Source organism: Schistocerca cancellata, chromosome 9 (genome assembly GCF_023864275.1).
Source record: "Schistocerca cancellata isolate TAMUIC-IGC-003103 chromosome 9, iqSchCanc2.1, whole genome shotgun sequence".
Classification (NCBI taxonomy): Eukaryota; Metazoa; Arthropoda; class Insecta; order Orthoptera; family Acrididae; genus Schistocerca; species Schistocerca cancellata.
Genome location: NC_064634.1, coordinates 220200714 through 220223817, shown reverse-complemented (window position 1 = coordinate 220223817; position 23104 = coordinate 220200714). Strand labels below are relative to the sequence as shown.

Here is a 23104-nt window from a genome sequence, read left to right as displayed (position 1 = left end):
CGGAAACTGCGGCATTCTGAAGTTGTGAACCTGGCTCTACAAAATATTGCATCTGCGGCTGCTAGAAGAGAGAAATCAGCTAAACGTCCTTGTCGTTTAAAAACTTCGTCAGTTGGTCAAAAGGTGTTAATTAAGTCTCATCGTTTGTCTCACAAAGAAAAAGGTTTGTGTCGCAAATTTTTTCTGCTTTATAACGGTCCGTATAGAGTTCGCAGAATTATTCATGATAACACTGTTGAAGTAGAAACTCTTAAATCACGGCGCTCTAAGGGAATACATCACATATCGAACGTTAAAATTTTTGTGGAATGACATACTTTTGAGAAATTAACAGTTACATGTAAACACGCAGAGAATACAAGGATACTGCGCCATGTTCTGGCAGCGGCATATACTCAAAGCGACAGTCAGTCCGCGCGCCGCACTAGGTAGCCGTTGACCGCAAACAATTACTTCCTACGTCACGCGTACCTACAGCTAGCTGATCGAGTGCTCAGTGCAAATGCACTGACAGCCGTAGACATACACAGTCAAATTTCTCCGATTAAATTCAGTATAAAGCTATAGTGACTTGATAAATTATGTTATTAACGTTCAGTTTTTTTCAGGACACAGTTGTATAAAATATTTAAGAACTTCAGGTAAATTCTGTGTGTGTCCGACGTTAAGAGGACTTGCTATCGAGAATATTTCAGGAGGAATGTAATTTCGAAGAAGAAAGTAATAAACTAAAAAGGTAAATATTAATTGAGTTTATTTTTCATGTAACATATTTCTACTTAGGTATGTACTTTATACATAATTTGCTGCTCGCGATTACGTGATTTATACTTTGTGTTAACTGATTTTGACAATGATTGATTAATGAACAGGGTTGTTACTTATGTATATTATGCATCGCTTGGCTGCTCTGCTTTTTTCACTGATGTCATATTTTTTATTATGCGCCTGCTGTGCCTATTTATTTAAATTATAATTGTCACCTGATAAGTTCTGCTGATATGGTTATGTATGTAAGATATACTTTGTGACTTATCTGCTTGCGCCTTCATGTTTACTTATTGAGATTACATATGAACATTTATTTCTTATGCTGATATGATGCTAATGGCCTGTTTATTATGTAAGATATCTACTTGCTGCCTTGCGTATGGATTGCAAATTTACACATTTCTGTTTTGTTGTCGTAACTACTCTTCAATTTAGTATATATAAATGCTTATATACTGTGTACGAACATGGAGTTTAGGTTACACTATGGTATTAATTATAGATTGTTCGCTTGGCAGAGCCTCGTTGTGGGGATTGTGCTACATCCACTTGTTGACATTCTGTTCTCTACTGGTATATTTACTCGCTATTGCATGTTTTGCTTACGCTCAGTGCTTTATATTTTAAGATAAGAAAATGAACTGCTATAATTCTATGAACTACATGGGTATAAGAAATTTCATTGAAGTCGCATGAACTGGGGGTTTTATGAAGCTGTATAAATTTATGCTAATGGAAAGGAAGCTAACGACATGTAATACCAACACTAGCTTTAGACCATTGATAGTTATTACACTGCATTATTCGTGAGCCATTGAAATAGCAAGTGACACTTGACACAAAGAAATTCTCCACATGTTTGCTTCTGTTTTGTCATGATTCTTGAAGTGGTGTACACACTGTGGAATATTATGATTTATTCATTCAAAGTCTTATATGATCATTCATACTACATACTCGCACCTACTTACTGAGAGTTATTCAAACTGAAGGCTGTTAGAGGTCATGTATGCATTTCTTTTATTTTATGATGGACAAGGTAACCAAAATGCATTTGATAATTTATATTGAGTAGAAGATTTGGCTCAGGTGGATTACACAGAAGTTGTGTGTGGACACTGTGTCTTCGGATTCTATGGGATGATGAACTGAAGTTTGCACTAGGATTTTATCTGTACTTGTTCGAGGAGACTGACTAGAGGAAAGAGTTGTTATGGAAGTGAAATGATATTGGTATATGTATTGACGTATTGAAGAGGAAGTATTGAGATTGTGTGATGTTGATGATTATTGGAGTTTTGGTGGATAAGAGGTAAGGTAAATGATATTGGTGATAAGGTTTATATGTATCGACGTTATAAGAGGTATTATTGAAGTATTGAGATTATGTGATGCTGATGATTATTGGAGTTTTGGTGGATAAGAGGTAAAGTAAGTGAGGAGCATATTTTTTTTTGTTGGTGTATATGGAACAAGAAGGATGAAGATGGCAGACTAGAACACTCCAGTGGAAGGAAGATTGTCTACACACACACTTCGTTAAATCAATAAGCAGTATATACTTTTTTTTGGAGAGAGGAAGTATTTGCATATCTTGGCACACTGACAGATGTTCAGCAACTGTACATTTTGATTTGGCTTGACAAACATTGGTCTTGACATGATGACTATGATGTTGACTAACTATTATTGACTGTTATACACTGTTTCCACTACTACTTGATACACATGTTGAACATCAAATTTTGACAGAACTGAGTTTACACAGTTAACACTATTCAATTACACAGTAGTACTTAATATGTGGATGAAAGATGAGTGAGTGTGTTTTGTGTTTTCCTTTCCTAATCCCAAATAATTGGTAGCGACCTATCTCCTAAATATTATTTTACTTGTTGTTGTGGCTTGCACTGACACCCATAAATATTATAGGTTTACTGATATTTGTGTATTTGTAATAGTTAATATGACAATTATCTGATATCATTTGTGTGTTTATTATAATTTGTATGTTTAGTGTAGGAGCATTGATAATCATTTTGTAAAAGCAATTGTGTGTGCATTCAAACTGTTGTTCATGCTTACACTTATTAACATTGGTGGGTGCCACTAGGAAATGTTTAATTTCTGCTGAGGAACTCTGATAAACTGTGTAATTATAGCTGGTGAATATTATGGACTGTTACCTGCACCTACTAACATTGGTGGGTGCCACTTGGAAATATTTAATTTCTGCTGAGGAACTCTGGTGAACTGTGTAATTATTGCTGGTGAATATTATGGCCTATTACCTGCACCTGCTCGCCATTGCTGGGTGCCACTGATGGAACTGCTTCTACTGAAATGATGTCACTTGTTGCTGTGTGCACCTGTTCAACATTACTGGGTGCCACTGATGGAACTGCTTCTACTGAAATGGTGTCACTATTGCTGTCTGCACCTGTTCAACATTACTGGGTGGTGCCACTGATGGAACTGCTTCTACTGAGATAATGTAACTTGTTGGTGTCTGCACCTGCACGCCATTGCTGGGCGCCACTGTTGGAGCTGTTTAATTACTGCTGATGAAATGTTATGGGACTGCTATTTGCACCTGTTGACCATTGCAGGGTGCCACTGTTGGAAATGCCAACTACTCTGAGGAGTGCTTCTTGTTTATTGAACTTTTGAAAAGATTTTATGTGAATATTTGTTTAAACTAATTTTTTGTGTATTTACGGTTTATGAAATGTTATGAGACTCTTACCTGCACCTATTCGTCATTGCTGGTGCCATTGATTGAACTGTTTAACTACTCTGACAAATGATACTATTATGTAAAAACAATGTATGCAAGCATTTGTATTCCTTACTGTATTTTATATATTAGGTTACTGAAGGGTCAGTGCAAAGCCAAAATTTATATAGCTCGGTGATATTTACTTATTAATATTGGAGGGCTTCTATTTGAGTGAGATAGCTCTGTGCACTGGTTGACTACGTTCAATGGTGACTGCCAGCCTATAACGCGGAATCAACTGCAATTATACTAGTAATCAATGCAATGCCTATCGTGGACGCTGATGTCCTACTGTAGCTGCAGACTCTAGATCATACACAGCACAGTATTCAGACTCTAAGTCCCTATCTCAGAGCTACCGAACTTTGCGACTGTCCGCTTTCACGGCACAAGACGCTCTCCTCCTGCCTCGCGCTGCACGATGCTTTTGCGAAAATCTTGCTGCCAAACTCTAATCAGCCAATACCGACGCTGCAAAGGCCTCCCAAATCTCCCTCGCGGAGTGATACAATTTCTCCACCTATCCAAAAATTTCTCTGTTCAAACAGCGGGCGTTGACCCTCATCGTTTCCCGCACTTTCTTATGAACTGCCCAATCAGAGCTCAGCCCATTTGCCGCTAAAACAGCGCGCGACTGGGTAGCGCCAGCGCGTACGTTGGACGCTCTCTGTCTGCTTGACATTTCCCCTCTCTCTCTCAACTGACACGCGGCGGTGTTCTTTTTGATGCTTTCTCCTGGGACCCCCGGCCCCTGCACAATGCTCTTCTGGCGCTCGCCGACCTTCGCCTCCCCGGCTGAGCCCAACCACTCCTCGCCTCCACTGGCAAATTTACTTTGCTTACACCTACAGCACACAACTAAATATCATCATTACTAAAGCCCGTATTATTTCAGACATGCGTCTAATCATCACGTATCTCTCTTTCTAAACCGCGCTGAAGACCTTGCTGTCGTGCGCCCACAAAACCCTTCTTTCTAAACCACCTAATAAGACTAATTAACCATTATATGGGTTTATTTACTCCAAATATGCAGAATAATCTGCGAAATGAATGTCACAAATGAAAGCCACCATTCAATATCACCTTGTATTTTTGTCTGTGTTTCTTGGACGAATTTGGTGGTATTTTCACCACCAATGCTGGCAAAAATACCATAAAATTCTAGCCCGTGGAGGAGGGGCATATGAAAGGTGGCTACAATGAGTCACAGCGCCAGAGATTGCGCCAAAGATTATTATTCCGCCGCCTCCACTGGTGCAGTAGTAGTTCAGAGGTTGCCGTGGGCAGTACTTGTTGAGAGGATGTCGAATGAAGTACTAGTTCAAAGGATGTCGAGTGCAGTTGTTGTTCTGTTGGGCGAGAGAGTAGATGCTGTTCGGTTGGTGTAATACATATTGAGATAAAAAAAATTATTTCACATTTCTTTAATGACAATGCCTCTTGGTCACAGGTTCAGTCAACAAAGCATCTGGCTCATGTTCATGTATTAGACTTGTAATTCTGGCTTCTATGTGCAATTATAGTATTTCTGGTTTTTCAATTAGTTCATTGTAAATGGTGTATAAAATATCTTGTCGTATTGAGGAAGAACCGTGCCAGATACATGTACGTTGAGTCACACTACCACACACAGAACAGTTACACTTGTGCTTTGTTGTTTCGTAGCTTTTATAGTTGCAGCGAACTTAATTAATCAATTGTGTTAATGGAAATTTCTTGTCATTCTTTATTTTTATATTATGCGGTCAGATTGTGTGCTAATATTACTCAGGGCCAACCGGTTATGAGATTTCGTAACCAGATCCACAGCTACTAAAGTTATTGCATTATTGCATATATTTTCTTTTTAATTAAGCCCCCATACAACACCCCCCCCCCCCACACACACACACACAGACACACACACTGTCACAGGTGAGTGACAGTGTATGATTGCAGAGACAAACCTGCATGGATATATACTTTCATTAATATTTAGATTCATATACTGCTTTGGAATTTTCATGTTGTTGATAGCACAACGAATTCTGCTGTATACTTCCTAAATTTTTACCTCGTCGTTGCTGCTCCTCAGGTTTGTATAAAACAAAACAATTGATCGTCGTATAACGGGCTGCTTCACTATGTGATCATAAGTATCCGGACACCTGACTAAAAATGACTTACAACTTCTTACTGCCATCCATCGGTAATGCTGGAATGCAGTATGGTGTTGGCCCACCCTTAGCCTTGATGACAGCTTCAACTCTCGCAGGCATACGTTCAATCAGGCGCTGGAAGGTTTCTTGGGGAACAGCAGCCCATTTTTCACGCAGTGCTGCACTGAGGAGAGGTATCGATGTCAGTCGGTGAGACCTGGCACGAAGTCGGCGTTTCAAAACATCCCAAAGGTGTTCTATAGGATTCAGGTCAGGACTCTGTGCAGGCCAGTCCATTACAGGAATGCTACTGTCGTGTAACCACTCCTCCACAGGCCGTGCACTATGAACAGTTGCTCGATCGTGTTGAAAGAAGCAATCGCCATCCCCGAATTCCTCTTCAACAATGGGAAGCAAGAAGGTGCTTAAAACACCAATGTAAGCCTCTGCTGTGATAGTGACACAAAAAAAAACAAGAAGTACAAGCCCCCTCTTTGAAAAACATGACCACACCATAACACCACTGCCTCCGAATTTTACTGTTGGCACTACACTCTTCGTCAGATGACGTTCACACGAAATTCGCCTGCTATCGCATCGCCACATTGTGTACCGTGATTCGTCACTTCACACAACGTTTTTCCACTGTTCAATCGTCCAATGCTTACGCTCCTTACACGAAGCAAGGCGTCGTTTGGCATTTACTGGCGTGATGTGTGGCTTATGAGTAGCTGCTAGACCAAGAAATCCAAGTTTTCTCACCTCCCGCCTAACTGTCATTGTACTTGCAGTGGATCCTGATGCAGTTTGTAATCCTGTGTGATGGTCTGGATAGATGTCTGTTTATTACACATTATGACCCTCTTCAACTGTCGGCGGTCTCTGTCAGTCAACAGACGAGGTCAGCCTGTACGCTTTTGTGCTGTATGTGTCTCTTAACATTTTCACTTCACTATCACATCGTAAACAATGGACCTGAGGATGTTTAGGAGCGTGGAAATCCCGCGTACAGACGTATGACACAAGTGACACCCAATCACCTGACCATTTTCAAAGTCCGTGAGTTCCGCGGAGCGCCCCATTCTGCTCTCTCACGATGTCTAATGACTACTGAGGTCGCTGATATGGCGTACCTGGCAGTAGGTGGCAGCAGAATGCACCTAATACGAAAAACGTATGTTTTTGGGGGTGTCCGGATACTTTTGATCACATAGTGTATTTCTTCATATCGTGGTTTTAATAGTACATACATGACTCAGACGTGGTAGGCCCTGTTAGCAACGCTTAAAGAAGAGCCTACAGCACTTAAAGATGAGCACCACGAGTGTGATTCACAGGTTAACAAGAGTAGTAGCTCGTTTTTGTTATTACAAAGGCTTATTCAACAAGAAGTACTCAACTTCATGAAACATAAATAATAAATGAATATTGCTCCTTAGTTTTGATTACACTACTATGACAATTCTAAATGATAATTTCGGCTTCACAGATAACTTTCAGACGATAGTGAATTCATCCCATATTTTGCTTGAGTGCGATCACAACAGCTGAAATTAAGTTTTTCAATGCATTTGTCGTCATCTGGTGGAGACAAGACAGAAACAGTTTATCTGAGGGACTCCTCACAAGAAAAAATCACACGGCGTGATTTCAGACTGTCTGGAGACAAAACAGAGATGTTGATTCCGATTTCCTCGTGCATCGTGAGATCAAAACCGTTCAGGGCGGAGTTGTTGTTGTGGTCTTCAGTCCTGAGACTGGTTTGATGCAGCTCTCCATGCTACTCTATCCTGTGCAAGCTTCTTCATCTCCCAGTACTTACTGCAACCTACATTCTTCTGAATCTGCTTAGTATTCATCTCTTGGTCTCCCTCTACGATTTTTACCTTCCACGCTGCCCTCCAATGCTAAATTTGTGATCCCTTGATGCCTCAGAACATGTCCTACCAACCGATCCCTTCTTCTTGTCAAGTTATGCCACAAACTCCTCTTCTCCCCAATTCTATTCAATACCTCCTCATTAGTTATGTGATCTACCCATCTAATCTTCAGCATTCTTCTGTAGGACCACATTTTGAAAGCTTCTATTCTCTTCTTGTCCAAACTATGTATCGTCCATGTTTCACTTCCATACATGGCTACACTCCACACAAATACTTTCAGAAACGACTTCCTGACACTTAAATCTATACTCTATGTTAACAAATTGCACTTCATCAGAAACGCTTTCCTTACCCTTGCCAGCCTACATTTTATATCCTCTCTACTTCGACCATCATCAGTTATTTTGCTCCCCAAATAGCAAAACTCCTTTACTAGTTTAAGTGTCTCATTTCCTAATCTAATTCCCTCAGCATCACCCGATTCAATTCGACTACATTCCATTATCCTCGTTTTGCTTTGTTGATGTTCATCTTATACCCTCTTTTCAAGACACTGTCCATTCTGTACAACTGCTCTTCCAAGACTTTCCTGTCTCTGACAGAATTACAATGCCATCGGCGAACCTCAAAGTTTTTGTAAGTAACGTTGGGGAGAAGCTACCCTGTCTCACTCCCTTTCCAACCACTGCTTCCCTTTCATGCCCCTCGACTCTTATAACTGCCATCTGCTTTCTGTACAAATTGTAAATAGCCTTTCGCTCCTTGTATTTTATCCCTGCCACCTTTAGAATTTGAAAGAGAGTATTCCAGTCAACATTGTCAAAAGCTATCTCTAAGTCTACAATTGCTAGAAACGTTGGTTTGCCTTTCCTTAATCTTCCTTCTAAGAAAAGTCGTAAGGACAGTATTGTCTCACGAGTTCCAATATTCTTTCCCGAGGTCGGCTTCTGCCAATTTTTCCATTCATCTGTAAAGAATTCGCGTTAGTATTTTGGAGCCGTGACTTATTAAACTGATAGTTCGGTAATTTTCACATCTGTCAACACCTGCTTTCTTTGGAACTGGAATTATTATATTCTTCTTGAAGTCTGAGGACATTTCATCTGTCTCATACATCTTGCTCACCAGACGGTAGAGTTTTGTCAGTACTGGCTCTCCCAGGGCCGTCAGTTGCTCTTTCAGTGCTCTGTCATACTCTTCACGCAGTATCATATCTCCCATTTCATCTTCATCTACATCCTCTTCCATTTCCATAACATTGTCCTCAAGTACATCGTCCTTGTATAGACCCTCTATATATTCCTTCCACCTTTCTGCTTTCCCTTCTTTGCTTAGAACTGGGTTGTCATCTGAGCTCTTGATATTCATACAAGTGGTTCTCTTTTCTCCAAAGGTCTCTTTAATTTTTCTGTAGGCAGTATCTATCTTACCCTAAGTGAGATAAACCTCTACATCCTTACATTTGTCCTCTAGCCATCCCTGCTTAGCGATTTTGCACTTCCTGTCGATCTCATTTTTGAGACGTTTGTAGTCCTTTTTGCCTACTTCATTTACTGAATTTTTATATTTTCTCCTTTCATCAATTAAATTCAACATTTCTTCTATTATCCAAGGATTTCTACTAGCCCTCGTCTTTTTACCTACTTGGTCCTCTGCTGCCTTCACTACTTCATCCCTCAAAGCTCCCCGTTCTTGGTCTACTGTTAAGTGTATATTATATCTCTGAAAAAATAATGTAAGTATTTATGTAGAGGAAACACTTCCTAGTAAATTTTTTTGTCCTTTGATCTATTGTTATCTGTTACTGATTTTTAGTGAAGTTAGTTTTTACGTTTAGCTTTCAAAAAAATACAAAAGAGAGATAATAAGCAAAATAATGAATTGCGTAGGTTGCCAATTACGTATTATATCTGTTTTTATCGAGCGCCAGGCTCCATACAAATTACTGTAAATGCAATAGCGTAGTATTACTCAGCTCCAGTTCACTGATCTGAAATTATTACTATCACAGAAAATAGACAAGTTTTAATAAAATTATTTCACTCGATTCCTTCAATTAATCTCAATGAATATTTTTACATAATTTCTTTCTCTCCGGCTATCAGACATTGTGCTGTGAAAAAATATTTTTAAATGTACCGCGTAATGGCGGCTAATTGTTAACGTCAGAGATCACTGTTACTCGCTCCGTAGCAACTGGAAACATGCTAAATAATTTTCATTATCTATTCTTTTCGTAAGATAAATGTGGCGTAGGTTCTTGAAATAACACACGGAGATCACTTTATACTAATATATTCTTACTAGGACACAGTTTACACAATTAAATATTTGCAATTACGTTACGACAAAAACAAATGCTATCGCAACACAGTAGCTTGCGTACCTTATTCCAGCTAACACCAGAACGAACAGAACAAAACGGACTAGACAGAAGAATGAGCACTGCATTGTGTTTTATAATCTTACGAAGATAATAATACTTCTTTTATTTACTTACACGTTATAATCTCATAATGTCTTTTCTACATCTATCGATCTGTATGGTATATTTTTACAGTTTGTGTTATTACCTTTCGCAGATAAATCGATGTCTGCAGTTCATTTTGAGTCACACACAGTCAGTTTTATTTATGTTTTACCTCGATAATGGTGAAAATTGCAAAAGGGACACTACATGTACCTTGCGACATTCGTCCATTTGCAACCGTGTCCCCCCTGCAAAACATTCTTCTACTGCGCGACACTGTTTGTTGCCAAAGATCTATCTTCGCACGATGTTTGTCAAGGAAGTCCTGTCCGAGAATCACCAAATACCCCTCACCCACACATGGTAACACCTCTACCTGCTCACTAAACTTAGTTCATGCTATAACAAATTGAAGTATCGTCGTATCCAATGACTCCACTTTACTATCCGCCACCCACCATAACCTATAACGTGGTGGCTCAAGCCTTTTCCTGCTAACTAGGTCTAGACTAATAAGAGACACGTGTGCCACCATGTCAACCAGAAACCTCTGTTTCCTTACGTTCACCAAGCCTAATAAGCAGCATTCCGTCTGTGCACCTAGAAGCACGTTACCTAATTTCACTGGGACCGCCCTCCGGTGGTTGAAGCAGTCCCTTCTCGTTAAACGGCTGCTGTCGCCGAAGTGCCCCCCTACTTTTGCACCTGCAGTTCACTGCCCGATGACCAATTTTCCCACACAAGTAACACCGCAACTACGTTGACACTGCTTCCTAATATGCCCTACCTGGCCACAACCAAAACATTTAATTTCCGCTGCCAGAACGTTATGCTCCACTCTTTGCTTCGTTACATACTCCACCTACTCTAAGTATGTGGCAACCCTTAGAGCTGCAACATCACTGGGATTCTCCATTCCCACCCGACGTGACATCGCCGGATGTACTCCCTGCAAAAACACGTCTAACGCCCTGTTCTCGGCCTCCTGTAACAGCACTCTATTCGTCTCCCCATTCGGTGGTAACAGTTCGAACGTTTGTGGATTCAGCTTTCCAATCCTGTCTGAGGAAACCTCCACAGTCTCATTTCTTCTCATAATTAACGCACTTAATTTTTCCCGAAAAAACCTGGTACTATTCTGTCTTTGGTACCTCTGGCGTAACCCAGCCACAAGCTCTGCAAACGTCCCCACATTGTTAAACGTTTCATGGTACAGTACGTACGACTTGGCATCCCCTATCAAGCGGAATTCGCCACTCTCAACATTACAACAATCGACCACCCATTGGCCTCAGCCATTGTGATAATGTCATTAAGGAATACCAACACATCCTCCGTTGTTTTACCCAAAAAGGGTTAATCAATGTCAGGATTACCAGGTCAAATGGTCTATAACCCTCCCCGAACTGCAATCTACTTTCACCTGAAATCCCTTCCCCTACTTGCAATGCCTCAAATCTCCTCGCTTATACTTCATATTTTTCTTTGTTCCTTATCCTTGCCTCCGACAGTACCCGAATTTGCTCAGTTAGAGCGGCTACAGCTTCCGCTGTACTGATTGCCACAGCCTCTGCTGCTTGCTGTGTTTCCACCATTCTTGCTTTTGGCTCTACTGTTAGTATTAATTTCACTCTGCTACTCCTAAAACTTAGTTCTTCCGGCGAATCATCGTCCATCTATGTTCGGAACAATTGTGCGCTGAATGTCCAAATCTGCTACAAATAAAACAACTCTTTGGCACCCACTTTGTACATGGTAATCCATGACCTGACAGGTTACAAAAATTACATTCCTTAGGCGCTATGTTGTCATGTCCTCCATTTCCGCAGAATTCAGATAAATCTACAGGCTCCTCTGGCCTTACAAAAGACACCTTCAAAAAGTCCATCCTAAATGACACTTAACCCCTTAAAACACAAAAGAATGACACATAAACTATAAATGAAATATTACTCACCCATCCCCATCGTGCTCGTGCACAGGTAACAGTCCTACGTTCCTCCCTTTACTGGTATGGACAAACACTTCCTGAATGACAAGATATAACAAGAAGTGTACAACCATCCATCACGAACGCAACCAAACACCTCTACACAAGGACATCTGCTGCTTACTCGACATAAGATGTGCCAGTGGAAATCCGGTACCAGTGTTGTAACCAGCACCGCTTCTGACACCACTGTTGTGGACTGTCGATGGTCAAACCCGGGACTCCAGATGGCCGAGCTGAAGCCGGGAGTAGGGGGACAACCTATGTGCCACCCCACTCTCCGTTGTTGCCAAAGTTATTCAAGATGGCGGCGATGACGTCATCCAAGATGGCGGCACATAGACTTGGCAACATCGCATGACGTCATCCAAGATGGCGGCTTTTGGCGGGAGAATAGTCCAATTGTGCTACGTCCACTAACCTAAGCCTCCAGAAGAAAAAAAAAGGCGGGAAGTTTGAATTCCAACACGATAATGCATGCGAAGACCATACCTGGCTTTATTATTATTACTGATTATCATTCATTAAATTCATTATCATTCATTATCATTTATTAACAATCATTATCATTCATTGTCATTCATTGTTATTCATTATCATTTATTATTATTTATTATTATTGACCTGCCTCCACTAGAAAATTCCCTCCAAATTCAAATTCCTACACGATAATGGCTGAAAACCTTACTTTTGTCTATTATTATTCATTATCATTTATTAACAATCATGATCATTAATTGTCATTTATTATCATTTATTATTATTCATTATCATTTATTATTATAGGCATACCTCGACTAGAAAATTGCGCCAAATTCAAATTCCAACACGATATTCTCTGGAAAACTGTACTTCTATGTATTATTATCATTTATTATTTATTCAAGACATCCGATTTTCTCGGTGAGAAAGCCATTCCCCTTACATCCATAACAAAAATCTATCACAAGTTCAAATCCCCAACACCATAATTGATCACATGTACGAGCTTTCTCCATAACTTATCTTTTTTTTTTCACTGGTAGCCTATCATAATCGTGTCAAATAATAAACTGCACTTATAGTAACGTAATTCACGTCCTTTGATTTTGCAGGGGGGAAGGGACTGAAGACTTTATTTGAAGCAGTATGGTCCTCACTTGTTCTCCAACACAGTCAGAACACACGTCTTTGATATCGCAGTGCAGTCACCATGACGTCTGGGCTCCAACTGAATTAGTTCAAATCCTCACCACAAACAGTCCCGCTATGTAAACATCCTCCGAGCACTTAACTATGGACAGGTTGGAGCCTGTTTAGAAAAAAAAAGGCCCCCGCCCGAGCGAGCGCCGTCGGCAGCATGTGAAAGCCACATATCTGTCCATCTAAGCCAGGTAGCCGGCGAGCGGCGCCACAAACGGTCCGGCTACATAAACATCCTCACCCGCCCGTGAGCAGCTAACACCGGAAACGATGGAAACTGTCGCCCGCAAGCACTTAACACTGGAAACGATGGAAACTGTCAACCGCGTGCCAAACAAAGGACACGTTCCACCCCAATTACTTTTTTTTTCTGAGCAGGTTCCAACCTACCTCCCACAACCGCCCGAGATGTTTGGAAAGTACTATCACATGACACACTAAATGCTATATCAGTCCTAAAGTTCGCAATTTCCCTGCACCGATGGACACTCACGCTACATGCCCGCGACTCCACGCCACCACCAGCACGTGTGATGATGGAGCACAAACTATGCTCTCACCCCATAAACGCTGCAATTCTCTCACCGATAGATGGGAACCGACACGCTCGAACTGGGATGTTTGCTTCCGCGTTGGAAACTCCCTTGACGTCACAATGGGCGATCGACTACGTGGCACTGTGGGACAAAGAACGCGCTCACCAAGTTAACTGATCACCCGATTCTCATTATTCACACCACATACCCCGATTACCTAATCCAGGTTCTTCTCGAAAACACACACATACACATGAACCGTCGCTCCCGTCAAGATACGTACCTCTGCAAGGCAATTTAACACGAAGCTCTCAACTCAAATAAAAAAAAAATAACAAGTCAATATCACATGCACATGTGGGATCCATCGCACGCTCCTAGCAAACTTCTCAACTCACATACTTATCAACTCACTCAAATTCTATATGTTCCCAAAATACTTAACCTCCTCTTTATTCATTCAAAATATATTCGCTCCCTACCATAAACTCCTCACCAATAAAAAAATAGCTAACAATATTCATCTCCAAAAACATTACCTTCAACACCATTCTTAATACCATCAACCTCCAATTACGCCTATATAACATACTTTTAAATAATAATAATAATAATAATAATAATAATAATACTCGTGAAGGCCCGGGAAAAGAATAGGCCTCCGGTATGTTCTGCCAGTCGTAAAAGGCGACGAAAAGAACAAACCACTAATAGGGCTAACCTCGCTTTTAGTGTGATTAGTTAGTTCAGGACAGAACTAATGAAGCCCTGGACGAGTGCTGCCATGGTTGGGGACAACGCTTGAACCCTATGCCCGTCCACAATGGTAACGACACTGCTAGCCACACAGAAAATGATTTAAATCCAAATAGAGGTATTTTGCAGGATATGCTTCCTGCAACCACCCTAGAAGGAAAACAAAGACAGAGGATGAGATGGTCAGATGAAGTTAATCGACACCTCATGTTCTGTTATCACCAAGCAACAAACTTAGGAACAAACACAACTGGATACAGATCACAAGTATACACAACATTTATTACCAGATACCCGGAATTTAAATTTTTAACAGAACAACGACTAGCTGATCAGATCCATGTAATAATAAAAAATAACAGGATACCCCAGTCAGAATTAGAAAACATCAAACAACGACAAATACTAGAACAAAATAATGTGCAATCAGAAGAAGAAGAAAATACAGTAATTGACTCAAACATCCAAGAGAAAACTAACAAAGAACAACACACATCAATTAAACAATCAGAGGAGAACAAAATCTTAAGACAGCCACCAGAACAAGCACAAATAGAACACAAAGTGACACACATGTTAGATATAGAAGAAAAATTTCAGCTGACATATATAGAATACAAAGACACAAATACAGACATTAGACCATTCTTGCATAGACCACCAAATAACCCGCAAGTCGAAACAACAATAACAACTATCAACACAATCATACACAACAAAATAAATGAACATACAACTATGGAAGAGCTACAACTACTGATTTATACAGGAGCACTCACTACACTAAATATACACACTAGGCAGAGATCAGAAACAACCAAGACACAGAAGAAACACACAAAACCAGCATGGCAACACAGGCTACAGATCAGAATAGAAAAAATGAGAAGAGACATTGGACAGCTAACAAAATTTATAAGAAATGAAATATCAGACAAAAAACGAAAAAGGTTAGGTAAAATCTCACAATAAGAAGCGATAGAGCAGTTAGATGAAAAGAAGCAGAAATTACAAGCATTGGCCAAACGACTTAGAAGATACAAAAAAAGTGAAAATAGAAGGAAACAAAACCAAACATTCAACACAAACCAAAAGAGATTTTACCAAACAATAGATAACACACACATTAAAATAAACAATCCACCAAACATAACCGACATGGAACACTTCTGGAGCAACATATGGTCAAACCCGATACAACATAACAGGCATGCACGGTGTATACAAGCAGAAACAGACACATACAAGATGATACCACAAATGCTTGAGGTGATAATTTTTCAACATGAAGTCACCCAAGCAATTAATTCTACTCACAATTGGAAAGCCCCTGGAAAAGATAAAATAGCAAATTTCTGGCTAAAGAAGTTCACCTCAACACATTCACATCTAACTAAATTATTTAACAGTTACAGTGCAGACCCATTCACATTCCTTGATAGACTTACACATGGAATAACTTATCTGAAACCTAAAGATCAAGCAGACACAGCAAACCTAGCTAAATATCGCCCCATAACATGCTTACCAACAATATACAAAATATTAACTTCAGTCATTACACAAAACTTAATGACACATACAACACAGAACAAAATTATAAATGAAGAACAAAAAGGCTGTTGCAAAGGAGCACGAGGATGTAAAGAGCAACTGATAATAGATGCAGAAGTGACATATCAAGCTAAAACTAAACAAAGGTCGCTACACTATGCATACATTGATTACCAAAAAGCTTTTGATAGTGTACCCCACTAATGCCTACTACAAATATTGGAAATATACAATGTAGATCCTAAATTGATACAGTTCCTAAACATAGTAATGAAAAATTGGAAAACCACACTTAATATCCAAACAAATTCAAATACTATCACATCACAGTCAATACAGATTAAGCATGGAAAATACCAAGGAGACTCATTAAGTCCTTTCTGGTTCTGCCTTGCTCTGAACCCACTATCCAACATGCTAAATAATACAAATTATGGATACAATATTACTGGAACATACCAACACAAAATCACACATTTGCTATACATGGATGATCTAAAACTACTGGCAGCAACAAATCAACAACTCAACCAATTACTAAAGATAACAGAAGTATTCAGCAATGATATAAATATGACTTTTGGAACAGAGAAATGTAAGAAAAATAGCATAGTCAAGGAAAAACACACTAAACATGAAGATTACATATTGAATAACCACAGTGACTGCATAGAAGCGATGGAAAAAACAGATGCCTATAAATATTTATGATAGAGACAAAAAATAGGAATAGATAATACAAATATTAAAGAAGAACTAAAAGAAAAATATAGACAAAGACTAACAAAAATACGGAAAACAGAATTGACAGCAAGAAACAAGACAAAAGCTATAAATACTTATGCTATACAAATATTGACGTACTCATTTAGAGTAGTGAAATGGAGTAACACAGACCTAGAAGCACTCAATACACTTACACGATCACAATGCCACAAATATAGAATACATCACATACATTCAGCAACTGAAAGATTCACATTAAGCAGAAAGGAAGGAGGATTTATCGACATAAAAAACCTACATTATGGACAGGTAGACAATTTAAGAAAATTCTTTATAGAACGAGCAGAAACTAGCAAAATACACAAAGCAATCACTCATATAAGTACATTGGCTACACCACTACAATTTCATAACCACCTCTACAACCCTTTAGATCACATAACATCAACAGATACGAAGAAAGTAAATTGGAAAAACAAAACACTAAATGGCGAGCACCCGCATCATCTAACACAGCCACACAGATCAAGACGCATCCAACACATGGCTAAGAAAAGGCAATATATACAGTGAGACGGAAGGATTCATGATTGCAATACAGGATCAAACAATAAACACCAGATATTACAGCAAGCATATTATTAAAGATCCCAATACCACAACAGATAAATGCAGACTTTGCAAACAAGAAATAGAAATAGTAGATCACATCACAAGCGGATGTACAATACTAGCAAATACAGAATACCCCAGAAGACATGACAATGTAGCAAAAATAATACATCAACAACTTGCCATACAACATAAACTAATAAAAAAACACGTTCCCACATACAACTATGCACAACAAAATGTACTGGAGAATGATGAATACAAATTATACTGGAACAGAACCATTATAACAGATAAAACAACACCACGTAACAAACCTGACATCATACTCACCAATAAAAATAAGAAATTAACACAACTAATCGAAATATCCATACCCAATACAACAAATATACAGAAGAAAACAGGAGAAAAAATTGAAAAATACATCCAACTGGCTGAGGAAGTAAAGGACATGTGGCATCAGGATGAAGTTGACATTATACCGATTATATTATCAACTACAGGAGTCATACCACACAATATCCACCAGTACATCAACGCAATACAGCTACATCCAAACATATATATGCAACTACAGAAATCTGTAATTTTGACACTTGTTCAGTTACCCGAAAGTTCCTAAATGCGTAGTAACATATACCGTAGAGTTAAAAGGAAGTCACGCTTGATCAAGATCCGCGTCACTTTCCATTTTTAACCAGACATAACGTCTGAGAAAGAAAAGAAATAATAATAATAATAATAATCATTCATCCTAACACACACATAATGATCTCACTATCATCCTCTCTCTAATCTAAATAAGATCTTCACTGATACTATGAATTATTTGTGTATAGTTTTATAAATTATAAAATGCTCAGCCCTCCACCACGTCCAGGAATCATCTGACTAGTTCAGGGGCGCTACTGAACTCATTCACCACCCCCACAGAATTCTCAACAGCCATTCGTTCATCCTAAGATCATGTGATACTACGTCATCACACTTATATAAGGAGTCACCCCCTGGTCATGTTTCTCACTCTTCAGTTGCAGCCGCATCGTGCGTTTGTTCTTGTGTGTGTGTGTGTGTGTGTGTGTGTGTGTGTGTGCTGCATCTGTTTTATTAAGATGAAGCGAATAACAACACCCAGGAGTCTGCTGCGAAGAGACTTAGACTCCATGACTCGCCATTATCAAGTAAGTAAATAATTTTTATTTTTAATTATCATTTTTTCCTTTATATCCTATATATTCTTCTTATTAATTATGAATCTCATCGTTATAGCTGAACTCGCGGACTTTATCATCGAGTCTGAGGAGCGAGCAGGTGGCGTCAATCAGCCTTGTCCTGAACAAGTTCCATTACCTGGTAAGTACATTTTTTCAATGTTTTGATATCTCTACCCGTTAACTCCGTGTACGAGCGCTACATCTGTTTTGGATAGTTCTATATAAAGATCCGCTTTTCACTTGGTGTGTCTGTTATACTCGCTCTCTATAAATATTTCATTTTTTTTATATATATCCGCCTTCATCCTCTCATTTCTATATCACCAAACTTCTTCTACAAACAGTTTTCACTTTATATTATACTCATTATATTCCATCATTCTAGATTACATCGGCCCAGCGCTAGAAGAGTTTGATCGCCAACTCGAAATGGAGAGAACTCGTCGTGAATGTAAGTACATCTCTAATAATAGTAAAAATCATACTCGCTAAAAAATTAAATAATTTTATCATCTTGTTCTTTTAATATATACCCTTCTTCCTAGTGTATTGATCTAGCCGTAACATATATTTTGTTTCTAGATGATCCTAATTCCACGAGGAGCGAGGGAGCCGAACACAGTAATAACTTTTTTAGATGAGGACGAACTGGACGTGCCTGACTGGCTTGAGGGGCTTGTCGAATGCGGCAATGAACTGCTGAAGCCGTGGAATGAGATCGGAGAAGTTGAATAGTTTTCATCATTAGTCCAAAATAATTACCATTATTTACTGTTATAATAGTAATTATTATTTATACCTCTTTTAAATCCAGATCATTAAACTTATATTTATGTTACAGGTATATCACACGGCATTGCCCGTGTTCGGCGAGCGGCGGTTGCAGGCGCGGGGCTCGGGGGTGGGCGAGGACACGCCCCACCTTGCATCGCACCGATCACCGCAGCTCGACACGCCGCGGCGGCGCCGGTGGCCCAAACTATCGGGCGTCCATGGGCGTCCCAACAAACGGGTAGCAGCACTGGCAGGGGTCCCTCGCAGCGGCCAGCACGTGTGCGCGAAGCTGCAGCTGGCAAGATCGCCGAATCTCTGCCTGGGTGCTCGCACTGGCCGCCTACAGCCGCCGCAAGGGGAGCGGTCGCCACCGCCGCTACCCCTCCCGAAGCTGACTGCCCACGACACCGCCAGCGCAAGGTTCGTGTACCAAGACGCATACCCCTCCCATTAAATGATGATGATGACGCACCATCGCCAACACCGTCATCCACCGGCTGGACCCCCAGTATCATTAGCGGTAAATAGTATTAGTGATCATCCTGTGGCTAGTGGCAGTTCTCTAACCCGCCCTTTTAGTGAAGCAGATGAGGTCGGTCACTCGCATCGAAAACCCGGCAGGGGGGTACCGCGATCCTGTTGGATTATTAAACGAATGCCTCCCTGTCCTGGAAACCGAGCTCCTCAGAGTAGTCGACAATCCGCGTTATCCCGCCTTTAGGTGCAGTGCAGTGCTCTGCATTGAGTTATGCCCCCCCCCCCCCCCCCTCTTCAAAGTTCAGTCCGGTCAGGAAGAGGCCAGCATTCATTATCTTTGGGGGGATAATGGCGTGATAACGCGGAGCACATCGATCGCCGAGTGGTTTCGTAAATCCACCTTGAGTGTCATATTGGGCCGCTTTTCCGAGTGGAAGTCAAAGGCTCAGCTAAGGCACTCAGCAGAATTCTACACCTGGACATCCATATACATGTCCACGATCCGTTAAATGGAGGGTCTAGCTATATCAAGCTAACTAAAGATATAGCTAATAAGCAGGCATGCATTAATGTCGAAAATACAAAAGATCACGCTTGTTTTGCATGGTCAATCCTGGCTTGCGAGAGAAATTACAATTATAGAGTACATCCTGAACGTCCCAGTACATACAATGTAGGTGATAATATTTATTCATCTTATAACTTTGCCCCCGCCCCCAACCCATGAACCATGGACCTTGCCGTTGGTGGGGAGGCTTGCGTGCCTCAGCGATACAGATAGCCGTACCGTAGGTGCAACCACAACGGAGGGCTATCTGTTGAGAGGCCAGACAAATGTGTGGTTCCTGAAGAGGGGCAGCAGCCTTTTCAGTAGTTGCAAGGGCAACAGTCTGGATCATTGACTGATCTGGCCTTGTAACAATAACCAAAACGGCCTTGCTGTGCTGGTACTGCGAACGGCTGAAAGCAAGGGGAAACTACGGCCGTAATTTTTCCCGAGGGCATGCAGCTTTACTGTATGATGGCGTCCTCTTGGGTAAAATATTCCGGAGGTAAAATAATCCCCCATTCGGATCTCCGGGCGGGGACTACTCAAGAGGATGTCGTTATCAGGAGAAAGAAAACTGGCGTTCTACGGATCGGAGAGTGGAATGACAAATCCCTTAATCGGGCAGGTAGGTTAGAAAATTTAGAAAGGGAAATGGATAGGTTAAAGTTAGATATAGTGAGAATTAGTGAAGTTCGGTGGCAGGAGGAACAAGACTTCTGGTCAGGTGACTACAGGGTTATAAACACAAAGTCAAATAGGGGTAATGCAGGATATTTTATTATACACTCCTGGAAATGGAAAAAAGAACACATTGACACCGGTGTGTCAGACCCACCATACTTGCTCCGGACACTGCGAGAGGGCTGTACAAGCAATGATCACACGCACGGCACAGCGGACACACCAGGAACCGCGGTGTTGGCCGTCAAATGGCGCTAGCTGCGCAGCATTTGTGCACCGCCGCCGTCAGTGTCAGCCAGTTTGCCGTGGCATACGGAGCTCCATCGCAGTCTTTAACACTGGTAGCATGCCGCGACAGCGTGGACGTGAACCGTATGTGCAGTTGACGGACTTTGAGCGAGGGCGTATAGTGGGCATGCGGGAGGCCGGGTGGACGTACCGCCGAATTGCTCAACACGTGGGGCGTGATGTCTCCACAGTACATCGATGTTGTCGCCAGTGGTCGGCGGAAGGTGCACGTCCCCGTCGACCTGGGACCGGACCGCAGCGACGCACGGATGCACGCCAAGACCGTAGGATCCCACGCAGTGCCGTAGGGGACCGCACCGCCACTTCCCAGCAAATTAGGGACACTGTTGCTCCTGGGGTATCGGCGAGGACCATTCGCAACCGTCTCCATGAAGCTGGACTACGGTCCCGCACACCGTTAGGCCGTCTTCCGCTCACGCCCCAACATCGTGCAGCCCGCCTCCAGTGGTGTCGCGACAGGCGTGAATGGAGGGACGAATGGAGACGTGTCGTCTTCAGCGATGAGAATCGCTTCTGCCTTGGTGCCAATGATGGTCGTATGCGTGTTTGGCGCCGTGCAGGTGAGCGCCACAATCAGGACTGCATACGACCGAGGCACACAGGGCCAACACCCGGCATCATGGTGTGGGGAGCGATCTCCTACACTGGCCGTACACCACTGGTGATCGTCGAGGGGACACTGAATAGTGCACGGTACATCCAAACCGTCATCGAACCCATCGTTCTACCATTCCTAGACCGGCAAGGGAACTTGCTGTTCCAACAGGACAATGCACGTCCGCATGTATCCCGTGCCACCCAACGTGCTCTAGAAGGTGTAAGTCAACTACCCTGGCCAGCAAGATCTCCGGATCTGTCCCCCATTGAGCATGTTTGGGACTGGATGAAGCGTCGTCTCACGCGGTCTGTACGTCCAGCACGAACGCTGGTCCAACTGAGGCGCCAGGTGGAAATGGCATGGCAAGCCGTTCCACAGGACTACATCCAGCATCTCTACGATCGTCTCCATGGGAGAATAGCAGCCTGCATTGCTGCGAAAGGTGGATATACACTGTACTAGTGCCGACATTGTGCATGCTCTGTTGCCTGTGTCAATGTGCCTGTGGTTCTGTCAGTGTGATCATGTGATGTATCTGACCCCAGGAATGTGTCAATAAAGTTTCCCCTTCCTGGTACAATGAATTCACGGTGTTCTTATTTCAATTTCCAGTAGTGTATATTCTTATTTCAATTTCCAGGAGTGTATATATGAATAATGTAAAAACACGTATCTGCAAAGATCAGAACTTCCATATTTTTACTTGTAGACAAATAATGTATTTGTAAACTTACATAGTGTGACAGAAAAGTGAATCATTTTACTGTAAACCGATATGTCGTAAACAAAATCTGAATTGAATAATAAATTCAATTATTTTATTGTAAAAAAATGCCCGAGTTTGTTATTATTTGACCCTCAATCATGATCCATATACGTTGCACTGGCACAGAGAGAGACCTATAAGATTTTTACTGATTTAAAGACAGAGATGAAATCTGAATGACACGTGCTGGACTTCGTCCGCTGGTCACAAACAGACCCCGCCACTCTCTTTGTGGTCCTGTCACTTTAAACGGCGGGCATCTGGCGAAGCCGACCCCAGCACTCTCTCTCTCAGTTCCTGTCACTTTCAACGGTTGACTCATCGCCGCGCCG

At 41.3% G+C, this 23104-nt stretch overlaps 1 protein-coding gene across 1 annotated transcript in view; it reads left to right on the top strand.

Annotated features, from left to right (window-relative positions):
* Nucleotides 1-23104, top strand: part of LOC126101297 (uncharacterized) — a 557599-nt gene that overhangs the window by 476034 nt on the left and 58461 nt on the right. The window contains exons 4-5 of the mRNA XM_049911976.1: nt 18673-18756; nt 19459-19811. Coding sequence (XP_049767933.1) covers nt 18673-18756; nt 19459-19811 — 437 coding nt within the window. The remainder of the gene's footprint in view (nt 1-18672; nt 18757-19458; nt 19812-23104) is intronic.